Source organism: Penicillium psychrofluorescens (genome assembly GCF_964197705.1).
Source record: "Penicillium psychrofluorescens genome assembly, chromosome: 4".
In the NCBI taxonomy this organism is placed as follows: Eukaryota; Fungi; Ascomycota; class Eurotiomycetes; order Eurotiales; family Aspergillaceae; genus Penicillium; species Penicillium psychrofluorescens.
In genome coordinates this window covers 734580-753264 of record NC_133442.1, presented here as the reverse complement: position 1 = coordinate 753264, position 18685 = coordinate 734580, and the positions used below count along the sequence as shown (strand labels likewise).

Here is an 18685-nt window from a genome sequence, read left to right as displayed (position 1 = left end):
ATGGCGAACTTCAGTGTGCGGAGAATAACAGGGATAAAACGCTGGTGTCCGCAAAATATCCACGGACAGCAACCGTACCCCGCACTCTCCACTTTTGACTCATCTATCTACGGATCTATCGGGGCTGTTGATAGGCCGTGATAAGTTGCATTTTTTAGCCTCAGGCTGATCTAAATTTAGTAAAAGGAGAGGTGCACAATCCAGCACAGCTCTCGGTCTCTCGTATTCCTGGCCCTTTTCCCACAGGCTCTGTACTGTAGGCTAAAAAATAACTTGTGCACTTTGTGGAGCTACTACGATTGACTTTGGAAAACTTGGGTTTAAACTTGCTACATTCTCCTCTGTCTTGAATAGGCTCAGAAGACCTCGCCCATGAAACGCCGCGCAATGTCACTGACATAACAAGGAACACCGTAACCGCCCGCGGCGACACTTAGGTCATCTGAGTCGACACTACCAGAGTTGTACTCCCGGAGTGCAGGGTAAATAGACGACGGGTCGTCAAGGTCACCGAAGTCCTCCAGGTTCGACTTGATGTGATCAGTACCACCGTTAATCATGGCGGAGGTGTCGGACTAGCATCAACAATTAGAACATAGAGATGAGAGAAGAGAGGGCAAATCTACGTACCTGAGGCAATTCGTTCTCGCCGGGGTAGCCAGGGCAGCCCTCGCACTGCATGATGCCGCAGTCATCGCCACCGGTGCAAATAACGCCGACATAGCCGCTGCTCTCCTGAAGAATGATTCCGAGAATAACACGCTCATCGACACCAATGTCGGCGGCGGCATCCTCAATGGCCACGGCAATGCGACCAACATCGTCCCAGCTGGAGCCAGCATCCACCATTGACTGCTCGTAAGCATTGAAGATGTCACCCCAAGCCCACCATTCACTCATAGGGGGAAAGTCATCCCAAGTACCGCCGTAAGTGCAGCTCTGTCGAGCCTGGAGGGTATTGTTTGTAGTCTCGATAGGAAATGAGAAGGCCACAGGAAGGGAAGCCAGAGCGGCAACAACAGTAGTTATAAAAGCCATTGTATCAATTTGGTTTAGTTCGGTAGTACTTGGAAGAGTATTGGAAGATTGAGATATACTGCTCAAGGAGATAGACACCGTATATCATGACAATTATTCCTTTATTTATATCTTTTCTCAGGATACTACACTGTCTTCGTCGGTTAAAAGAGCAGCTGGAACGTTGAACGTACCATGAATCTATAGAGTAGCATTGGCTAGGCCATCAGCCAGCCTCCCATGCGGGCCGCACCGAGTACACAGTAGTATACAGAGAGACATAGCGCTGACGAGAGTTACTTGGCATTGCAGATTGTTGTCGGGAGAATCTTCAGACCTGATAGCTAAGGGTCTTCTGGCGAGATTGTTTAGCCCAATGTGAACGCATTTGATGACACAAGGATCTGGAATTTGTTCCTGCCATTGTTAAATCATCATCGACCAAGGGCAAACTGTTCATAAGAATCAACTGGACTGTGAGGGAAATGTAACACTATGAAGCCCGAAAGCCGAGATTGTTTCGCTATGTGAAGGGGCGTATAGCATCACAAGCGGACACTGGCTGGCGCCAAGCCAACAGTCTGACCATGTATCTCCTCATGCGTAAGTTTCCGTTCGTCTATCCAGATCTTTGCCGTAGGTCGTGTTGGAAAAACTAGGTACAGTAGTACTCCATCCTCCCCTGTCCTATTTTTCATAGGCTCAAATGATCTCGAGATTTCACGCTAAAGGCGCGAATCCTCGAAATTCTCCGCGTCCCGCCAATTGGGAACATGGTTGCCGGAAACGCCTCAGCGGGAGGCAATCAGCAATCTTCATCTCACCTGCATCCGAACTATTGCTAGTCAGGGCACTTAAGAAGCCGTAGTCCGAGCCCCAGGCAATTGCCGATCCGGACTTCTCCGAGGCAAGCAATTTAATACGCTATGATTTAGTGTCTTGTGACGATATAGTCCTCCAACACTTCATCTCAAAATTAGGGTTACATGCAACAAAACTTAAGCCTGGTACAACCGGCCCCCTCTCAGGACCCCGCAATTATACTAAGTACGGCGCGGGGACCTGAATGAGGTAGATTGCCCGCTGGAACAGAGAAATCTTTTAATCGCTATTGGCTGACATGCACTTAGAGCGACGCCTATCACATTTCTGTTACATTCTATTTTAGCTCAAGTTAGCTATATCTATCGATGTTGTTAGTCTCCAGGTACCCCAATCACTGATTATGAGGCTTATAGTCTACTCTCTTCTAGGTCGTTTTCCCTCTCACTAACTAGATTGCTGAAAGGCCGGGCTCGTTCTAGACTGCCATCTCTAAGCAATCATATCTCAGCTTCTGTTGGAACGTTGTAATTTGAGTAAATTGATCCCTGTCTAATTCCCGCATACTTCCCCGTCCAGATCTACTCGCCTGGAAATAATGCCGAGGGCACCACCAGTTCGCAATCGGCCCTGTGTGGAGCGACTTTTCTTCTTGGAAAATCCGTTCTTCTTATCGTTTTGATCGAGAATTCAAGTAGGCTGTGCGGTAGGCCGAACGTGGTAGGAATTGCAAAAGTGTTGGCTGATAGAGTGCATGGACCAGCAAATTCTCTATAGGTATAAGGATAGTGATGTGCGGACGGCTGGAGGAGTTGAAGATAGGTAAAGAGAAGACCTAGTGTGATGGAACTTTGGAGTGATCTTGCTAAGGAGCTACCCAGCAGATGATGCATATTGCCTTAATATCTGATCTACCTACACTTTCTTGCTAGCATTAACGATCTTGTAAATCTCCTGGACATAGGCCTCGCTATTCACATTTCCCATCACTCGATTCTCCATCTTGTTCATGGCATACCCGATGGTCATCCGCCGGCCGCGATCCATAATCAGCATGGACCCACCCCAACCACCCCAGAAACAGATACCTTCGTCTTCTGGAATCCAGGACGCGATGGCAGATGGCAACGCAACCCCAAGAGCAAAACGCACGTATTGCATGACAGACTCATCAAGCCCTCGGATCTGCTCTTCCATCATTTTATCAAGCGTACTAACAGCCAAGTACTGCTTTCCATCAACGACTCCGTCTAGCGAGACCATTGACCCAATGCGCGCCAGGGCACGTGCATTTGAGAATCCGCCTGCGGCCCCATTCTCAGAATTTCTGAAGCCAGCTTCGTTGGGACTTGTAGGCGGTAACGCGGACCCCATAAAAGCACTAGCCATGATACTAGTCGGATCAATGCCGGTCATAGGCGGCATTTCGAAACCGATCATTTCAGCGGCGCGAGACCAGTCTTCCTTCGGCAATCCTAGTCGGAAGTCGGCGCTTAGAGGACCGGCAATCTCGTCGGCGATGAATTGAGTCAGTGACTTGCCGGTTATGCGCCGTACAATCTCGCCGATGAAATGGCCGTGGTTTGACAGTTGATATGCGTTGCGCTCGCCGGGAGTGAACCAAGGTGCTTGCGCCGCGAGTCTTTCAGTAGCTCTCTTCGTATCTAGTATTTCCTCAGGGGTTATCGGGGCATCCCAGGCAGGTAATCCAGAGGAATGGCTGAGGATATGGGAAACCTTCACGTTCTCCTTGCCGTTTGCCGCAAATTCAGGCCAGTACGTGGCCACTTTCTCATCCACATCTAGCAGGCCACGATCCACGAGAATATGGGCGGCTAGACAGGTGACTACCTTGGTAGAAGACCAAACCCCTGCAAGGGTGTCTTTCTCCCATGGCTTAGTCCGGGATGCATCTGCATAGCCACCCCAGATGTCGAGAACGTTCTTGCCGTCAATATTGACACAAAGAGAGGCGCCTACTTCATTACCCTCGGCGATTCTTTGTTGCAAAAGATCACGGACGGGATTAAAGGCGGGCTCACAATAGCCCTGGACTTCGAGCATGGTGACAGTTATCTAGTTGCAGTGTTTAACAAGGAGGAATATATGGATCAGGCAGCAGCGAAAGAAACACCAATGTGGGGTACTTGATGAGACGAGGCTCAGTCGTGGTAGTGGTAGAGTTGTAATGTATGAAGATGAGGTCAAAGACAAAAATATATGTTTTTGCAGACCGGAATGACAATACGCTTCTATCGGAGGGATTTTTGGCCGTCCGATCGATCCTCCGACTTGCGGATGTCAGCCAACTCGACGAAAGTTGGCGAATCCACAAGAGGGGGTGCTTATTTATCTCCGCTGTTTAGCGCTTGCCATACCAAATGTATTCGCGACATTTCAGAAACCAATCATTGCCTTTCCTATGACTGCTACTTTTGTCCACGACTCCACTTTGGCTCGCAGCCCTCCACACCCAAGGAATCCTGGAGGGCGACACGGCTGAATAGGCTTGCGACACGCTTTTGCCCACTCCATGAACGCTGCTTCGGGTCCGGCCCCCACATTTTGCGGGCCGTCTCGAAAAGCCCATCTGATGAGTGAAATCAACGTTCCGCGTCTCAGTTTGCCGCCTTGTGTCCTCATTGGGTTGTGTTCTCAGAATATCTTCATTCACGGGCCTGCCCATGGCATAGTGTACAATGAGGTTTACTTGTTCCGTCGTACAAAGGAAGACATGTTTTTTGTGGAATTAATCGCTTTGAGAGGTTTCTCTTGGAATACTGAGCACCTGAACCCGTTGGGGCTTGAGTAGAGTTGAGCTATCAGAAGCACAAAGATGATCCATCCGGCGGTTAGGCTCAAGCCGGTACTAGTCTCAGCTCAATCTGCGCTCAAGAAGCGACATTATCGTGGAAGAAATCAACAAAATCAAACATGCTTCTTTTATACCTGCGCTCAAACGTTCCAGTAGTACGATTAACAGTCTGCACGCCATATTGTTGAGTAAAAGAGCCGAATTCATTGTTGTCGAACAAGCTCCAGGCGAAGGCGCCGACCATTTTCACACCGTCTTCATAGATCGCTTTAAGCATCTCATTGAGGAACTCGAGCAAATATAGTGAGCGAGAGAGGTCAAAACGCTGCGCATCCCCAGAGGTCTGAGCCTCGAATGCAGGGTTGAATCCGAACTCAGTTATGGCGATTCCGCCCTGCGGCCGGAATGTGTTCCACACATACCCAAGTTGCTGGCGAACGTAGGCTGGTGCCACCTTGCTATATGCATTCGAGAAGTATCCCATAGGCCAACCATCTTGCTGTATACTAGCGATTTCTGCGCACTGCGGCCATAGTGGGTTGCTTGGGTTGGCGATGCACTCCCTTAGCCGCTGGTGGTCGTCGGATCCGTAGCTAGAATTTTCCCTCGGTGGAACTGTTGCGAGCTGAGCCACGTACGGATCTAATGCAAAGAAGTCACACGTCCCATTGATGTATGCTATCTCATCAGCTGTCAGTGGCGTCAAATTCAACTTGGGAGTATCCAGCACGCTTGTTGGATATTGCTGGCCCAGAAATAGTGGGTTGCCCATGATCCCCAGGAGAAAGTCCTGGTAGCGGAGCGAGGCAAGCACATCAGCAGCACTGCTCGGCCCACGAAGGGGCGTCGCTAGATTATTTGCAAACTTGATTGAGATCTGACCCGTTCCCTGATATACATTACGATACCAGTGGTAGAATTCAGCGTGGACGAGGAGTAGAGTGCGGAAGGTGTCATATTTTTGGAAGAATAGACCGATACCGCCATTGGGCTCACCAAACGTCAGCCAGACAGGCACTCTGTCCCCAAACTTTGCCACTGTGATCTTTGCATAGTACAAGAACGCCGAGCCGAAGGATGTCGCGTTGTCATAGTCGACATCAACCGGCGAGTCGTCATGCAGCAGCGTCACTATTGGAGTAATACCATGCTTTAGGCAAGTGTTGATAACGTCGTCATAATGGTCTAGGGCCTCTGTGTTGACGGGCGATCCTGCCACACCGAATGGTAATACGCGTGTCCAACTGATGGAAAAAGAGTAGTATGGAATCCCCACTGCTGCCAAGCGCGCAATGTCCTGCTTGTACATGAAGTAGTGCATGTCCGCTGCCACTGAGTCGTTTAGCCCATCCTGGTTTGGGAGCGCTCCAATGAAATCCAGTACGCTTGGGCCTCGGCCTTCGCTCATCAGCCCGCCTTCTGTCTGCCAGGCACTGCCAGCTAAGCCCCACATGAAGTCCGCGGGGAGCCGAAGACACTCGGTGCTAGCACTTTGCTCTTGTGTAGAAAGCAAGCCATCCACTGCGCCGGGAAGGGGGTTAAACAGCTGTGGTGGATAAGCCAATTCACTTGTGTGGATGGGAGTAGGAGACATTGTAGTCGTGAAGGGCACATTGGAAGAGTATGAGTAAGTCTTCCACATAGCAGCGTAGGCGCTTTGTCCGTATGGATCGCGGTCCTGAGTCGCCGTTGCCTGGCGATCCAGCGAGTAAGTCGTATATGTGAGATTGGGTAATAACTTGGACGCTTTGTGAAAATGAGGCCCGTAAGGGTTGGCCCTGAGAGGACTTGGCAAGGGAGTGGCATAGCGCTCAGTCGTGACTTGTGTGTAAGAGAAATGGCTGAAAGAAGACGTCGGCGAGGTTTTAGAAGTAGAAGATGAAGAAGTCAATGATCCGCCATTGTGATGTCCGCCCTTTTCCGCTATTATAGATGGAAAGAAGACAAAAAGAAGTGCCAGAAATCTGACAAGCCTGGTGAGGTGAAGGCCATAAGCTCTGAAGGTCATTCTTCTCGTCGGTTTTTCAAATATTTCGGAACTTGAAGTAGAAAGATTTCAGTATGTATTATGTACTTCGCTGAAAATCTCGAATATTTCCAGGCAGGATGGAGGCACATATAAAATTGTTAATGTGTATGAAGATGAGCAATGGCTTGGCCTTGGCGTCTTAGGGCGTCTTAAATCAGGACTGGGCTACCGGGTTCACCCCTCTCTAGGCCACGACAAATGATGCAAAGAAGAGAAGAAATAGTCCATGTCAGACCTAGAACTTGCCCATAATAGGCAAAGGATCCGATACTAGTGGTAACTCAAACCTGGTGCATAGGTCCTTCTCGCTTAATGACAGTAGGAATAAGCAGGCATTTTTGGCAAACTACATGTTAAGGTAATTATTTGTGTCTTGCATGTGGGACCCTTAGATGTTCTTGCGGTCTGGGGAGTGTGGAGTAGCATGTTAGCGTTACTTAGTATTAATTCTACTGCCACATATCGCTAGGTCCCTAAGTTAAATTAGTGCATGTCTTCCTCTTGTTCTCTCGTCAAGTCCAATTGGCATGTCATATTAAATCTCTTCTTTGTTCAACTGCAAAATAACGGAAGTAAAACCTCGAACATATTCAAAGGCCCAAGGTCGCATCACTTTTTGAAGGCACAAATCAGGTAAACTTGAATGCATGCCGGAGACCATGTTTGGTAGTTAGACCTTGCGGAGATAGCACGGAGCATGAATCGGACGGGCGATATGACATTTTGGGCTGGGGAGCTGCGAAAACGAAAGCATCAGTAGAAATGGCCTAGCCTGACCGTGAAAGTACTCATCGCCAGCCTATTACGAACGGGCTGAGATCCGAAGTTTACCCGTTCCCCGCATGATCGAGTCACAAGCGCCTCACTAGAATGCTACGGTGGCAGGGGTCGTCTTGGCGATCTATGACAGGCATTAGCGGATACAAGGCTATTTGTCTCCACTTTGTATATCTAAGACTGGCTGTCATTGTTCGCAGAGTAACTACAGCATGTTTTCTCTTCGATTTGCTTTAGTCGTTGTCGCAGGCAAGCTATTGGTGCCGCTTTACCACAGCTGGGCCGTAGAGGTAAGCCTTGCACATTACATAGTCTCTTCCGAAGATTTATTGACGGGAAAAAACGTATCGCCAAGCCTTCTGAGCCAGTTTTATCTTATGGCGCAGTATGCCGTTGCCGCAAATTGTGGCGCTAATCACAATGTCTCATCGTCGGGGCTACCAGTATATTGCGATCCTGGTAAATGCTCTTTGCTCCACAATCAGATACAGAAATCACAAACCCTTTCTAGAAGTATGTCAGTGCCTCTCAGATTCGGAGGGGAAATATGTCTTATAAGTGCTCATTTGCAGCTTACAACCGGGTGATACGACTGGATACCTCGCTATCGATCGAAAGAATAGCCTGATTGTGCTTTCATTTTGTGCCACCGTGTCTAATGAGAATAGACAGACAGACTTCGAATTTCAGCAGGTTGACGCATCTAGTCTTTACGAGGGTTTCTACGCTCACGAAGGGGTCTGGGAAGCTCCCTTTAATGCCTTTGACATTATCAATCCGGCTCTCAAGGCTGTGAAAGTAAATATCCCTCTCGCATAAAAAGGGCGATTTGGAGCTGCAGTTTGGTCATTCTCGATCCTACAAAATCACTAGTTTCTTTCTCGTCAACGCTGTCAATAATTCCATCAACCACGAAATCGACGCAGTGCATATCTGTTAGGGCTATGGCCATCAGGTGGATCAACACGCGGTGAGTTCGTGCCCCGCAGAAATACACCGCCCGTCCCGATTCGGTCATACCGGTGGCGGTTGCGGAAGGCGGGGCCCTGTTCTCGGGCCTGAATGAAGTAAAGAAAGAACAGATTACTGTTTTCTTCTTTATCGCTGTTTTCTCATTCCCTGTCGTTTCCCCGTCATTGCTTGGGTCCCTCATTGAACTCGATAACCACAAATCCTTTCCTATCCCCTCCTCCCCCACCTTCCAAGATGCAGGTTCCATTGCTTCGGCTGCAATGCGGTAAGTCGGGCTTTGATCTGTGAATGAGGGCATTGACTGACTGGCCTCTCACACAGGCGTCAACAGCTATGACTGGGGTAGGATCTAACCATCATGAACGCTGAGAGCCTCCGGCGCTGAATCTCCACAGGCAAAGTCGGCGAAGAATCGTGCGCGGCCAAGTACGCGGCCACAACAGCGGCCCCGGATTTTACAATAGAGGCTGAGAAGCCATATGCCGAAGTATGTGCGGTCGGATCTGCTTAAAGATTGGGCTAACTAGTTCACTCTCCAGCTGTGGATGGGCACGCATCCTTCCCTCCCCTCCAAAGATGTCGAGACCCAGCGCACCCTCCTCGATCTCGTCCAGGATAACCAGGCCCTTTTGTCGACGGAGATCAGTGAGAGATATGGTGGGCGATTGCCGTTCTTGTTCAAGGTGCTTTCCATTCGCAAGGCGCTCAGCATCCAAGCCCATCCCAACAAGAAACTGGCCGAGAAGTTGCATGCGAGGGACGCAAGGAACTATCCCGGTATTTTACACGTCGCATTTTATTGGGAATCATGCTCATTGATTGTTAGATGACAACCACAAGCCGGAAATGACCATTGCCATCACCCCGTTCGAGGGGCTGTGCGGATTCCGTCCGTTGTCTGAGATCACCCAATTCCTGCAGGCCGTGGAGCCTCTCCGCAGGCTGATCGGAGACCAGAAATCCAGTGAATTTGAGCAGATTGTCAAGGGCAACGAAGACTCGGATGACTTTGAAGTCATGCAGCGGAACAAGGATGCGCTGCGCTCGATTTTCACTTCCTTGATGGAGTCCTCACCCGAGAGCATCGAAGCTGCCACCAAGGACTTGATTGCGGCAGCCGAGAACACGCCAGCTAGCTTCGCTACTCTGTCCGATGCCGCCGAGACAGACCACCTCCAACCGGCCGAGCTGGCCGCGATTGTGACGAGACTCAATGGCCAGTTCCCGAACGACATTGGTCTGTTCGTCTTCTTCATGCTCAACTTCGTCCAGTTGGCCCCCGGGGAAGCCATGTTTCTCAAAGCGGATGACATCCACGCCTATATCTCTGGAGATATCATCGAGTGCATGGCCTCCTCCGACAACGTCGTGCGGGCTGGGTTCACGCCCAAGTTCAAGGACGTGGACACGCTGACCCAAATGCTGACTTACTCGTATGCGCCGATCGAGGAGCAGAAGCTGGAGCCGACGGACTACCCGTACACAATCCTGAACGCCACGGCATACACGAGCGGCTCTTCATCGACCCTCTACGACCCGCCGATCGAGGAGTTCAGCGTGGTCAAGACGGATCTGATCCGCACGGGCGCCAAGGCGACTTTTGACCCGATCGGAGGTCCCAGCATTTTGATTTGCACGGCTGGTCGTGGCCGGATCACGGTGGGCAACAAGACCGAAGAGGTCCAGGAGGGCTATGTTTTCTTTGTGGGCGCCGAGGCAGAGTGTGTGATCGAGAACACGGAGAGTGATGGTGGGGATGACAATGTGTTCACCACGTTCAAGGCATTCTGCGAGCTCACCGGTAAGGAGGACATGGTCAATGGGCATTGAACTGTTCTGATTAATTCTAGCTCGGGCGCATCTCTAGCCCTAATTTCAACATCAAGACTACCTCGGCCAACCCATAAATAACCTTCCTTTCGGCCTGCGGGATTCCACAGTAAATACACCAATCACTATTCTTACTCCTACTCCTACTCCTATCTCCACTTCCACTTCTTCTCCGACATTTGAATTGTGGAGCCGAGGCTCCCGGTGCCGAAGCGGGGATCCCACCTGATTGCCTCTTTGTAAGAAAAACGAACGGTGGATGACAAAACCATCTACCGCTTCCCCTCCCTTACGGTTGCCGGTCGGGCGTGGTCTTCTTAGACTTGGCATCATCCTCTTTGTGAATCAGCTTGATCAATTCCATCCCCTTCTGAATAGTATCACTGTTTCCACACCGGCAAACCACTGCTAGCACCGGGATCCTCCGCCTATTAGAAATATCTTGTCTTGGCCCCACCCATTTTCTTCACGATCTATGTAAAAACACTGCAACATGGACCCCAAGTACGACGATACCCCCAAACTCACCTTGTGGGAGAAAGTCGATTTCCCCTTCGCCCGTTTCGCGGTTGTTGCGTCGGCACTGTATGCAGCGCTAACAGGCGCCTTCCGAGGCAAGAGTTATCCCGTCCAATTCAAACACCATGTCTTCGCCGCGGCGGTGCGCAAGACTGTTACCCGGCTGAGCGATCCGCAGAACCAGTGCGTCACCCTCTCAAGACAAAGCTACCTATGTAGATGAGAGATATTGATAAGCAGTAGATCTCTGCACAGTCCGACGGGCGATGTGTATGCCGCATTCATGGAAGGGAGCGGCCAGGCACCGGAGACGGTGAAGCTGGCCCATGGGGCCGTGGGGCATTGGGTTGGGAACAAGAATGCGAAGAATGTGCTGTTATACTATCATGGTGAGTCCTCCGACGTTACACAATCACGGACAAAAGATCTGATTCCTCGATGCACAGGCGGCGGCTTCGTCCTACCCGCCACCCCAGCGCACCTCCAATTCGTCACGGCCCTCATCCAAGACCTCAATGCCAACGGCCACGAGCTCGCCGTCTTCTTTCTGCGCTACACACTAACCCCGCGCTTTACTTACCCGACGCAGCTGCGTCAAGCCGTCGAGGCTCTTCGGTACCTCGTCGCTGAGACCAACCGCTCTCCGGCAGATGTATATCTGGGCGGCGACTCAGCAGGCGGGAATCTAGCCATGAGTACTCTGCTCCATATCTCGCATCCACATCCAGAGATCGACCCACTGGCCCTCTCCGCGCCGCTGGCGGGCGTATTTGCTCTGGCACCGTGGATCAACTTTAGCGCGGACGGGCCCTCCTTCACGCAAAATGCGAACAAGGATCTCCTTACGACGGGGGTCTTGGAGCGCTGGTCGAAGGGGTATCTCGCTGGGAAAGAGCCCGATAGTTGGAGTGAGCCAGCTCGGGCCCCTATTGAGTGGTGGAAGGATGTGAAGACGCAGAGGATTTTGATTCTGGCGGGTAGTGATGAGATCTTGTTTTCGTCGTTGGAGGAGTTTGCAAAGAAGGTTCAGGTATGTCTTTCTTTCCGCCCCCTCTGTGTGTCTATGTTGTTACTGATCCATCTAGTCTGTCTTTCCCAATACCACTTATGTGGTTGGCTACGGCGAGTCCCACGATGCCCCTTTCTACACCGAGGCTGGTATCGATAATTGTCTAAAGACAGAAACTGGGCGCAATGTGCGCCAGTGGCTAGCTGCGAAGCTATAAAGTGTCCGGGAGAGACGACTATGGATGTGTTCAGTTAATAAGGCTACGCACCGCATAACTACAATAAACATATGATCCTTTTGGTACTGCAATTTTATCCAGAGTAGTGTTGTGTAGTGGAACGCCATTATTCTATACCTCAAGCAGTTTTTAAGCCCGGCACGGATACAAGATAGACACGGAGAACGGGGAAATGGCAGGTAATATAACTTGGGTGTGGAATCGTGGCAACTCATAAGAAAAGAAAAAAGAACGGCCAAAAAGAACTATGAGGTCACCTTGGGCGAGTACTTCGCAGCCGCAGTGTCGAAGAACTCGCTCTTCTCCTGGATATCAGAGAGAAGAGGGTGCGAGGGGTTGACCTGCTGTAGCCGGCTGTACGGGGAATTATTAGCAGTTGTTATCACTCCCAAACAAAGGAAGACATACGATTCCAGGTCCGTGCTCGGCTTGCCCGCCAACACGTTCAACACAATGCTGTTGGCAATCAGCTCCGCCTGATCAGGGTACTTCTCCAGTGCGGCGGTGAGTGCGGCCTCAGCCTCGGGCAGACGGCCCAGGTGCAGTTCTGCGACAGCCTGGCCGGTAATCGAGAGCGGGGCAGCCGTGCTAGGTGCGGAGGCGAGTTCTTCATAGACGTAGAAGGCGGCCTGGTATTTCTCTCCCCCCTGTAAGAGTCACTGTCAGATAGTCTACATCCCTTCTTTGTGAACATCACATACAATTCTCATTCCAACCCAGGACTCGGCGATGTTAATGAGCAGCGAGTCCTGCGCCCAGCGCTTGGCAGTCTGGACTTCTTTGACGGCAAGATCGGAGCGGTTCTGCTGAAGGTGGATCTGGACAATCAGGGCGACACTATATGGCATCAGTATTATATCCCTGGCATGACTTTTGATGTCACTCACGCCTCAATGTTTCCCTGGTGCTTAGACAACAGCGCCAGCGCCTCCTCGCTATGACCCTGTGCTTGGAGCACCGTACCGCCCAGCACCTGAACAGTCACGTTATCCGGGTAGTTCTCCGCCAGATCCTGAACGAGCTGTAACGCGGCGTCTGCGTCGCCCGCCGTGTGCTGAGCCAGGGCCTTGGTGGCGGCCAGGTCGGGGGTGTCCTCTTCGGAGGAGACTTCGGAGAGCACCTCATCGGCACGACCGAGGGCTATCTTAGAACGCAGCTTGAGCACGCGGGCGGGCAGCTGGTTCTCCGGGGACAGGGCAGTGGTGTCGAACTCGATCACGTTGTCGTATTGGCCTTGGTGGAAGGCATTGTGGATGTTGAGGAGCTCTGCAGGGGGCAAATAGGGTTAGTGGGAGAAGGAAAGAAGGAACTTCGCGAGATTGCGTACCGCCCTCTGCTGAAAATGGGTCCATCTTGTTGTTCTGGTGGGAGGTGAGGAATTAACTGGAGAGTGTTGGTCTCGATGTTGCGGGAGCCAAGTTGTCTTTTGGCGTTCTGGGTAAGTCAGCCGAGATCAGTAGGGCAGGTGGGGCGAACGGACTACACACGCAGTACTTGTAGAACTATTATACGGGAACAAGACTACATGTACTATACCAGACGAGGAGAATTTGCGGTCCCTGAATATATTGACAGTGTTGAGATGTGTCAAGCCCAGATGCTCACCATGGGATCGAATGGCTCTCGAATAGATACAGACTGATTCCATCTTACAAGAAAAGAGGCCTCGATAAAACCGACTAGAAACTACCTGGGCGAAGAGTTTGCTTCAGAGCTGATCAGGTTGCAAACTAAATGACTTGATCGGAAATAGTGCCTCATTATACATGATCATGACTTCAAAAGTACAAGAAGATCATTCGCATCCAAAGAAATTATACGGGGGCCAGCTCCCGAAACAAAGAAAAGGAGAATTTAACATAAGGAAGGACCCCGTCACCTTTCCAACTTCTTCTTCAAAGTACGGCATATATCCGTACTCTTCGACACCACCTTCCGAACTCTTTTGGTAATGGCCCTCCCAGCGATTCGAGGCCATTCGTTGTCCGAGGCACCGAAGGAGTTGTCAAAGGACGACGCAGTCGAGATATAGCCTGCCGGACTCTCCAATCCCGGGTAAGGCGCATAATCTGGCTGGTCGTCAAATATCTCGATGTAGTTGGGTTGGCGCGACCCCTGGCGGGGCTGCCTCCGGAGGTTCTGCGTCCCAAACAGAGTGTCCTCAGCGTTCTGTTTTGGGAATGGAGGAATAGCCTCCAGGGAGATGGGCTGCAGCACCTCGTCTTCGGAGAAGTAACAAGCCTGGTCGTAGTCGTCAATGTGGTCGTCAATGGGAACGGGCTCCAAGCCACCCTTTGCCCAGATTTCAGAGTTTCTCTCAATCCAACGGGTCACGCCATAGAGGCGTCGTGGCTTGGGCGAGATGATGTTCATGTTGCGCAAATACGGACCCAGTTTATTGAGTGACCTCTTCTGGGGTCTGAACTCCGTGAGGGTCACTTGATGCGCTTCCCAAGTTCTACGGTCGTTGTCAGAATGATATATGACAGTATTAGAAGAGGGAAAACCTACCTCGGGTCGATGCGCGTTTTGTCCCTATACATGGCATCGAGCCAGCTCGTGCTGTCTCGAGACCGATAGGGCGTCAGAACTCGCTTGATGGTCATGACTCCGGTGTCGTCCAACACTTGGAAAATGTTGTTTGTGTTAGGATAGATAAAGAGAGAGCTCGACCACGTTGGTATGAGCCTGATGGAGCTTTCGCTGCGTTCTCGCAGGACTGTTGGCAACGTAAATTTATAGCAGATCGCAGATGGAGACTTGTAAATGAATTAGTTGACTCACAGCCACAGCGGGTGTAAATGGTGTTAATATTGGCCAGGGAAGCCGCGAGGACTATCCCTGCTTGGGAAGCAGCTGGGTGGTACTTTCCCTGCTTGATATCTGTTTTAGTTCCAAAAGGTCAAGTTAGGAAGAAGCGACACGAGCTACAACAATTTAATGCAGGAACCGGAGCAAATGGGGAATAGTTCCATCATCAGTTCCTGGGCTTGACCTTCGAGATCCCGGGGTCTGTGTTGGCAACCACGCCCATTTGATCCAGGAAGCTCTAGGATAAATGATGCAAAAGAACTCTACCACAGCATGGTCTGTGGCTTGTTGATTTTTTGATACCTGAACTTTATATATAATGGGAAAATGAGAGCAGGATACAAATAAGGCATATAAATACTTAGGAAATTCGCGAAAACAAATAGAAGGGACAATCATTTAAATCATTAAAATTATGTACTCAATAAAGAGATAATCTCAGCCCTGCCACCGAAATTTGCCCTCTTGAAGCGTCTTCACCACCCCCAGTGGCATGAACTCCCGATTAACCGCTGCTAGACTACCATAGGTACGTACCATCTCACCATGATACAGCTCTCCCACCCAGCGCCAGTAAGGCGTCATGTGCCTCGAATTTGCAGAAATGGCACTCTTCTTGCTCAATTTGCCCGAGGAATTTCTCAACCCTGCTTGGCTTTTGACGAACGCGGCCGTCGCAGCCACATTTTTCTCTTCCGGCACCTCCGTAAGATCCTTGTACGCCTCGTGGAGGGCCGAGCTGTATGTCTCTGGGTACTTAGTGTACTCGTAGAGCGACATGAAAGGAAGCGACTCGTCTTGCTCCTTGCGCCAGGCCACAGCGGCGCCATACTCGGGCCCATTCTTCTCGAAGTTGTTTTTGGCAAGCCTGTAAGAGCGCTCATCGCTCAGTGAAGCCTTTTGGAGGCGTCGCCGAGCAGTTTGTTTAATATTCTCGCGCATAGACAGGAGCCGGATGTACGGGTTGAGAAGGCCCAGGCCTCCCAGTTCGGCTGGGTAATAGAAGAATCCGTCTGGAAGGCCGTGGATGTTGAATCGGTCTGCGATCATCGATCGTAGATAGTCCGCGACGCCGCTGGTTTGAGAGGTGTCACTTGAATCTTTTCCAAAGAGTGTTCGCTCAATACGGCTCAATGTCGATATCGCCATGTCTATGTGGTCTCGTCCAAAGCACATGGCCGGCCGGGCGAAGTTGTTGGCGAAGAAACGCCCAAAGTACCCATTCCACGCTTGAACCCAGGCGAAAACACTCTTGCAAGACGCGAGTTGTCGCGACAGTTCCTCGATATGCTGATCTACTTGCTTCTGATCAATGATAAACCTTTCTTGCTTCGCATCAAGTACCAAAAATCCCCAACGGATGTCACCGACAGGGAGTGCCTTGGCTTTTGTTTCTGTTGGCTCAGAGTTGGTCATGCGCACAGTCCCGGTCTTTTCCTGGTTGAAAGTGAGCCCCATAACGCTGGCAAACTCGGACATGGAGTTCCACCCTTTGACACAGCAATTCTCTGTGCCCCAGAACCAGAAGTCGTCGTGAAGTCGGTAAAGGAATGCTCCATCTGTGGCTTGGTTTACCGCGTAGTCCATGCAGAACAGAACAGACTCCCCGAAGCAATCGGAGAGTGTATGACTCATTGGGAGGCCTCGTCTGCGGACTTGAACCGGCGCATCTGGGCCATCCTGGACGAAGCGTAGAGGAGCCTCAAGGAAAATCCTGAAGAAGTTCAGCCACATCTCTGGGACGCCAAAGTAACCCATCACTGTGAGGATTGTTGGATGAGGCATCGAAGGCCCGAACCACTGGAAATCAGAACGAACAGCCGTGAACTCGCCGCGCTGAGTTTTGTGGATAATGGACTCGGTTATGAGGAGATGAAGAAGGGAGTGTTTCGTCTGAAGAGCGTTTTTGGTCTGAGGTCCATCGTCATCGTACTTTCTAGCCCCCTCGTCTGTAGAAGTAGGAAGCTGGCTCATGAAATACTCCTCTTCGTATGTCTGCTTCCGAAGTTCATTCACGGTCTGCAGGCCCGGGGCAGCTCGTGCGCCCAGGAAATACTTGCGTCTCTTTGTGTACTCGGCAGGAATATCCTCTCGCAATTCCAGCCATGCATGAGAGTGCAGAAAGTTCTCAAAGACCTTTCGCAGCTTGACTGCCCAGGTAGTGCCCAGATATTGCAGCAGAAGACTGTCGAGAAGATCTTCGTCCATGAAAACACGGTACTTGCCGTTGAGCTGGCGGCGCATTTCAACGGGAATGCCTTGTTCGTCCCATTTCCAGCTTTCAAGGGACGCGAGGCGCATATTGAGCACGTCCGCCACCTCCTGCAGGACTTCCTTATTCCGCATAAACTCCTTCAGGATGGTTGTCTTCTCGTTGCTAAGAAGGTCGGTCTTCATCAACGCCTTGGAAACCCATGTAAGCTCATTAACATCAAGCCACTCTTGCTTAGCGGCCAGGTCTGTCCCAAACTTTTGGATGCTCTCTCTCAATAATTTGAGAGCTTCCCGCGACAACTTGGTCTTGGTGAAGAGGTTGTCGAGATAATCGTGGATCTTGCCATAGTTGACAGCTGTGGCAGGCGAAAAGACGAGAGACTCCCATGTAGCTCGCTGTTCGTGCATTTCTGCGCGCCCGACGTTCTCAAAGCTTGTTGCCGACTTGTTCGATGTGGTGTCGTCTGTATCGTCTGATGTTTGCAAGGTCGTGCGTTGATCCAGATGCACCAGCCATTCGGTCACCAGCTTGCTGTAAAAGTCGGCATGTTCATGCTTGAGCTCCAGGTACCGTAGCTCGTTTTCAAGTTGAGCAATCCAGTCGTTGATTGTTGTTTCTGAGATCGACGCATCGTAGCGGCCCTGTAAGAGGAAGCGCCGAATATTCGTGTGATCGGCATGATACAGCTGACCCATTCCGGGGGAGTAAATATCCCCAGTCTCGGATTCGGAATCACTGCCCGACGAATCAACATCCAGGTCCATGTCATCTTTGTCGAGGGCGTCCTTCGGATAGCCTTTCAAGCGCGACAAGCCGTCTAGAAGAGCATGGGCGCGAGTTCGCAAATCCGGCGCAGCATTGGCGGCGGAGAGGATCTCATTTTTGCGCTCGTCGAACAGTGCACGCTGCTTGGCAAGCTCGGTAATCTTGGTGGCCGTAATGGACTTGAGAGTCTGCGGCAGGGCTCCGTTGTACGCCATTTTGGTGTTTGGTCAACAGAAATAATAAGGTCTAGCACAGTTGATTGTGACCTTATTATGGGAGACCAGTAATGAGGTTGCGCTTGTCTGGATTGTTTGTAGTGGCAATGCTGTCGTTTAAATATTGTGACCAACAAAGAGCCTCAAAACGCTAGAATCAGACGTCTGAATTAGTTGACTCATATTTTGCGATAATTATGAACTTTTAGTTCCAGTATGACGCAGTTTTCACCTTTGTGACTCTGGGTTGGTGAGGCGGGCAACGCATTGGCTCTAGATCTGGGGCCGGGGTCCCGAATAGGAAGTGCAGGTGTACCTCGTCGAACTAAACGATGTCGAAATGGTCGCAAAGCTCAAAATTTGGCAACTGAGGCAGAAACATATGAGTCGAAAATTTATGGCAGCAATAAATGTTTCTTTTTAACTGGGCATGGCTGAGGTTTTAGCGCATTTCAAAAAGCTGCCCCAATCTTGTCTCCTCAGACAACCACAACCTCACATCGGCACTACCTCGCTTTTCGCAGTGCCTAGTTTACATTCCAACGGTCTTAATGTGCATGGTTTTGCAAACTGAAGATGCGATGGGCGAACAGTCAATTTGTGATGGCTGAATGGTCATTGGCTCTAATCACCGAGAAAAAGTGGGTGCTC

The 18685-nt window shown here is 50.7% G+C and overlaps 8 protein-coding genes across 8 annotated transcripts; 2 read left to right on the top strand and 6 right to left on the bottom strand.

Moving 5' to 3' along the window:
- Positions 1-356: 356 nt before the first annotated feature.
- On the bottom strand, positions 357-1038 carry PFLUO_LOCUS6006 (uncharacterized protein; the record flags this gene model as incomplete). Its single annotated transcript, XM_073783508.1, has 2 exons — positions 357-575; positions 631-1038. 2 exons carry the CDS (start codon positions 1036-1038, stop codon positions 357-359), a joined length of 627 nt encoding a protein of 208 aa, XP_073640057.1.
- Positions 1039-2754: 1716 nt separating this feature from the next.
- Positions 2755-3903, bottom strand: PFLUO_LOCUS6005 (uncharacterized protein; the record flags this gene model as incomplete). The annotated part of the gene is made up of 1 exon (XM_073783507.1): positions 2755-3903. The coding sequence occupies one exon, from the start codon at positions 3901-3903 to the stop codon at positions 2755-2757; it is 1149 nt and encodes a 382-aa protein (XP_073640056.1).
- An 827-nt stretch (positions 3904-4730) lies between these two features.
- Positions 4731-6248, bottom strand: PFLUO_LOCUS6004 (uncharacterized protein; the record flags this gene model as incomplete). The annotated part of the gene is made up of 1 exon (XM_073783506.1): positions 4731-6248. The coding sequence occupies one exon, from the start codon at positions 6246-6248 to the stop codon at positions 4731-4733; it is 1518 nt and encodes a 505-aa protein (XP_073640055.1).
- A 2418-nt stretch (positions 6249-8666) lies between these two features.
- Positions 8667-10262, top strand: PFLUO_LOCUS6003 (Mannose-6-phosphate isomerase; the record flags this gene model as incomplete). Its single annotated transcript, XM_073783505.1, has 5 exons — positions 8667-8697; positions 8754-8774; positions 8828-8919; positions 8972-9209; positions 9259-10262. The coding sequence occupies 5 exons, from the start codon at positions 8667-8669 to the stop codon at positions 10260-10262; spliced, it is 1386 nt and encodes a 461-aa protein (XP_073640054.1).
- Positions 10263-10755: 493 nt separating this feature from the next.
- On the top strand, positions 10756-12007 carry PFLUO_LOCUS6002 (uncharacterized protein; the record flags this gene model as incomplete). The annotated part of the gene is made up of 4 exons (XM_073783504.1): positions 10756-10964; positions 11037-11170; positions 11228-11811; positions 11867-12007. 4 exons carry the CDS (start codon positions 10756-10758, stop codon positions 12005-12007), a joined length of 1068 nt encoding a protein of 355 aa, XP_073640053.1.
- A 266-nt stretch (positions 12008-12273) lies between these two features.
- On the bottom strand, positions 12274-13380 carry PFLUO_LOCUS6001 (uncharacterized protein; the record flags this gene model as incomplete). Its single annotated transcript, XM_073783503.1, has 5 exons — positions 12274-12382; positions 12437-12675; positions 12730-12865; positions 12916-13294; positions 13356-13380. The coding sequence occupies 5 exons, from the start codon at positions 13378-13380 to the stop codon at positions 12274-12276; spliced, it is 888 nt and encodes a 295-aa protein (XP_073640052.1).
- A 523-nt stretch (positions 13381-13903) lies between these two features.
- On the bottom strand, positions 13904-14634 carry PFLUO_LOCUS6000 (uncharacterized protein; the record flags this gene model as incomplete). Its single annotated transcript, XM_073783502.1, has 2 exons — positions 13904-14486; positions 14540-14634. The coding sequence occupies 2 exons, from the start codon at positions 14632-14634 to the stop codon at positions 13904-13906; spliced, it is 678 nt and encodes a 225-aa protein (XP_073640051.1).
- A 643-nt stretch (positions 14635-15277) lies between these two features.
- PFLUO_LOCUS5999 (uncharacterized protein) lies at positions 15278-18034 on the bottom strand (the record flags this gene model as incomplete). The annotated part of the gene is made up of 1 exon (XM_073783501.1): positions 15278-18034. The coding sequence occupies one exon, from the start codon at positions 18032-18034 to the stop codon at positions 15278-15280; it is 2757 nt and encodes a 918-aa protein (XP_073640050.1).
- Positions 18035-18685: the final 651 nt, after the last annotated feature.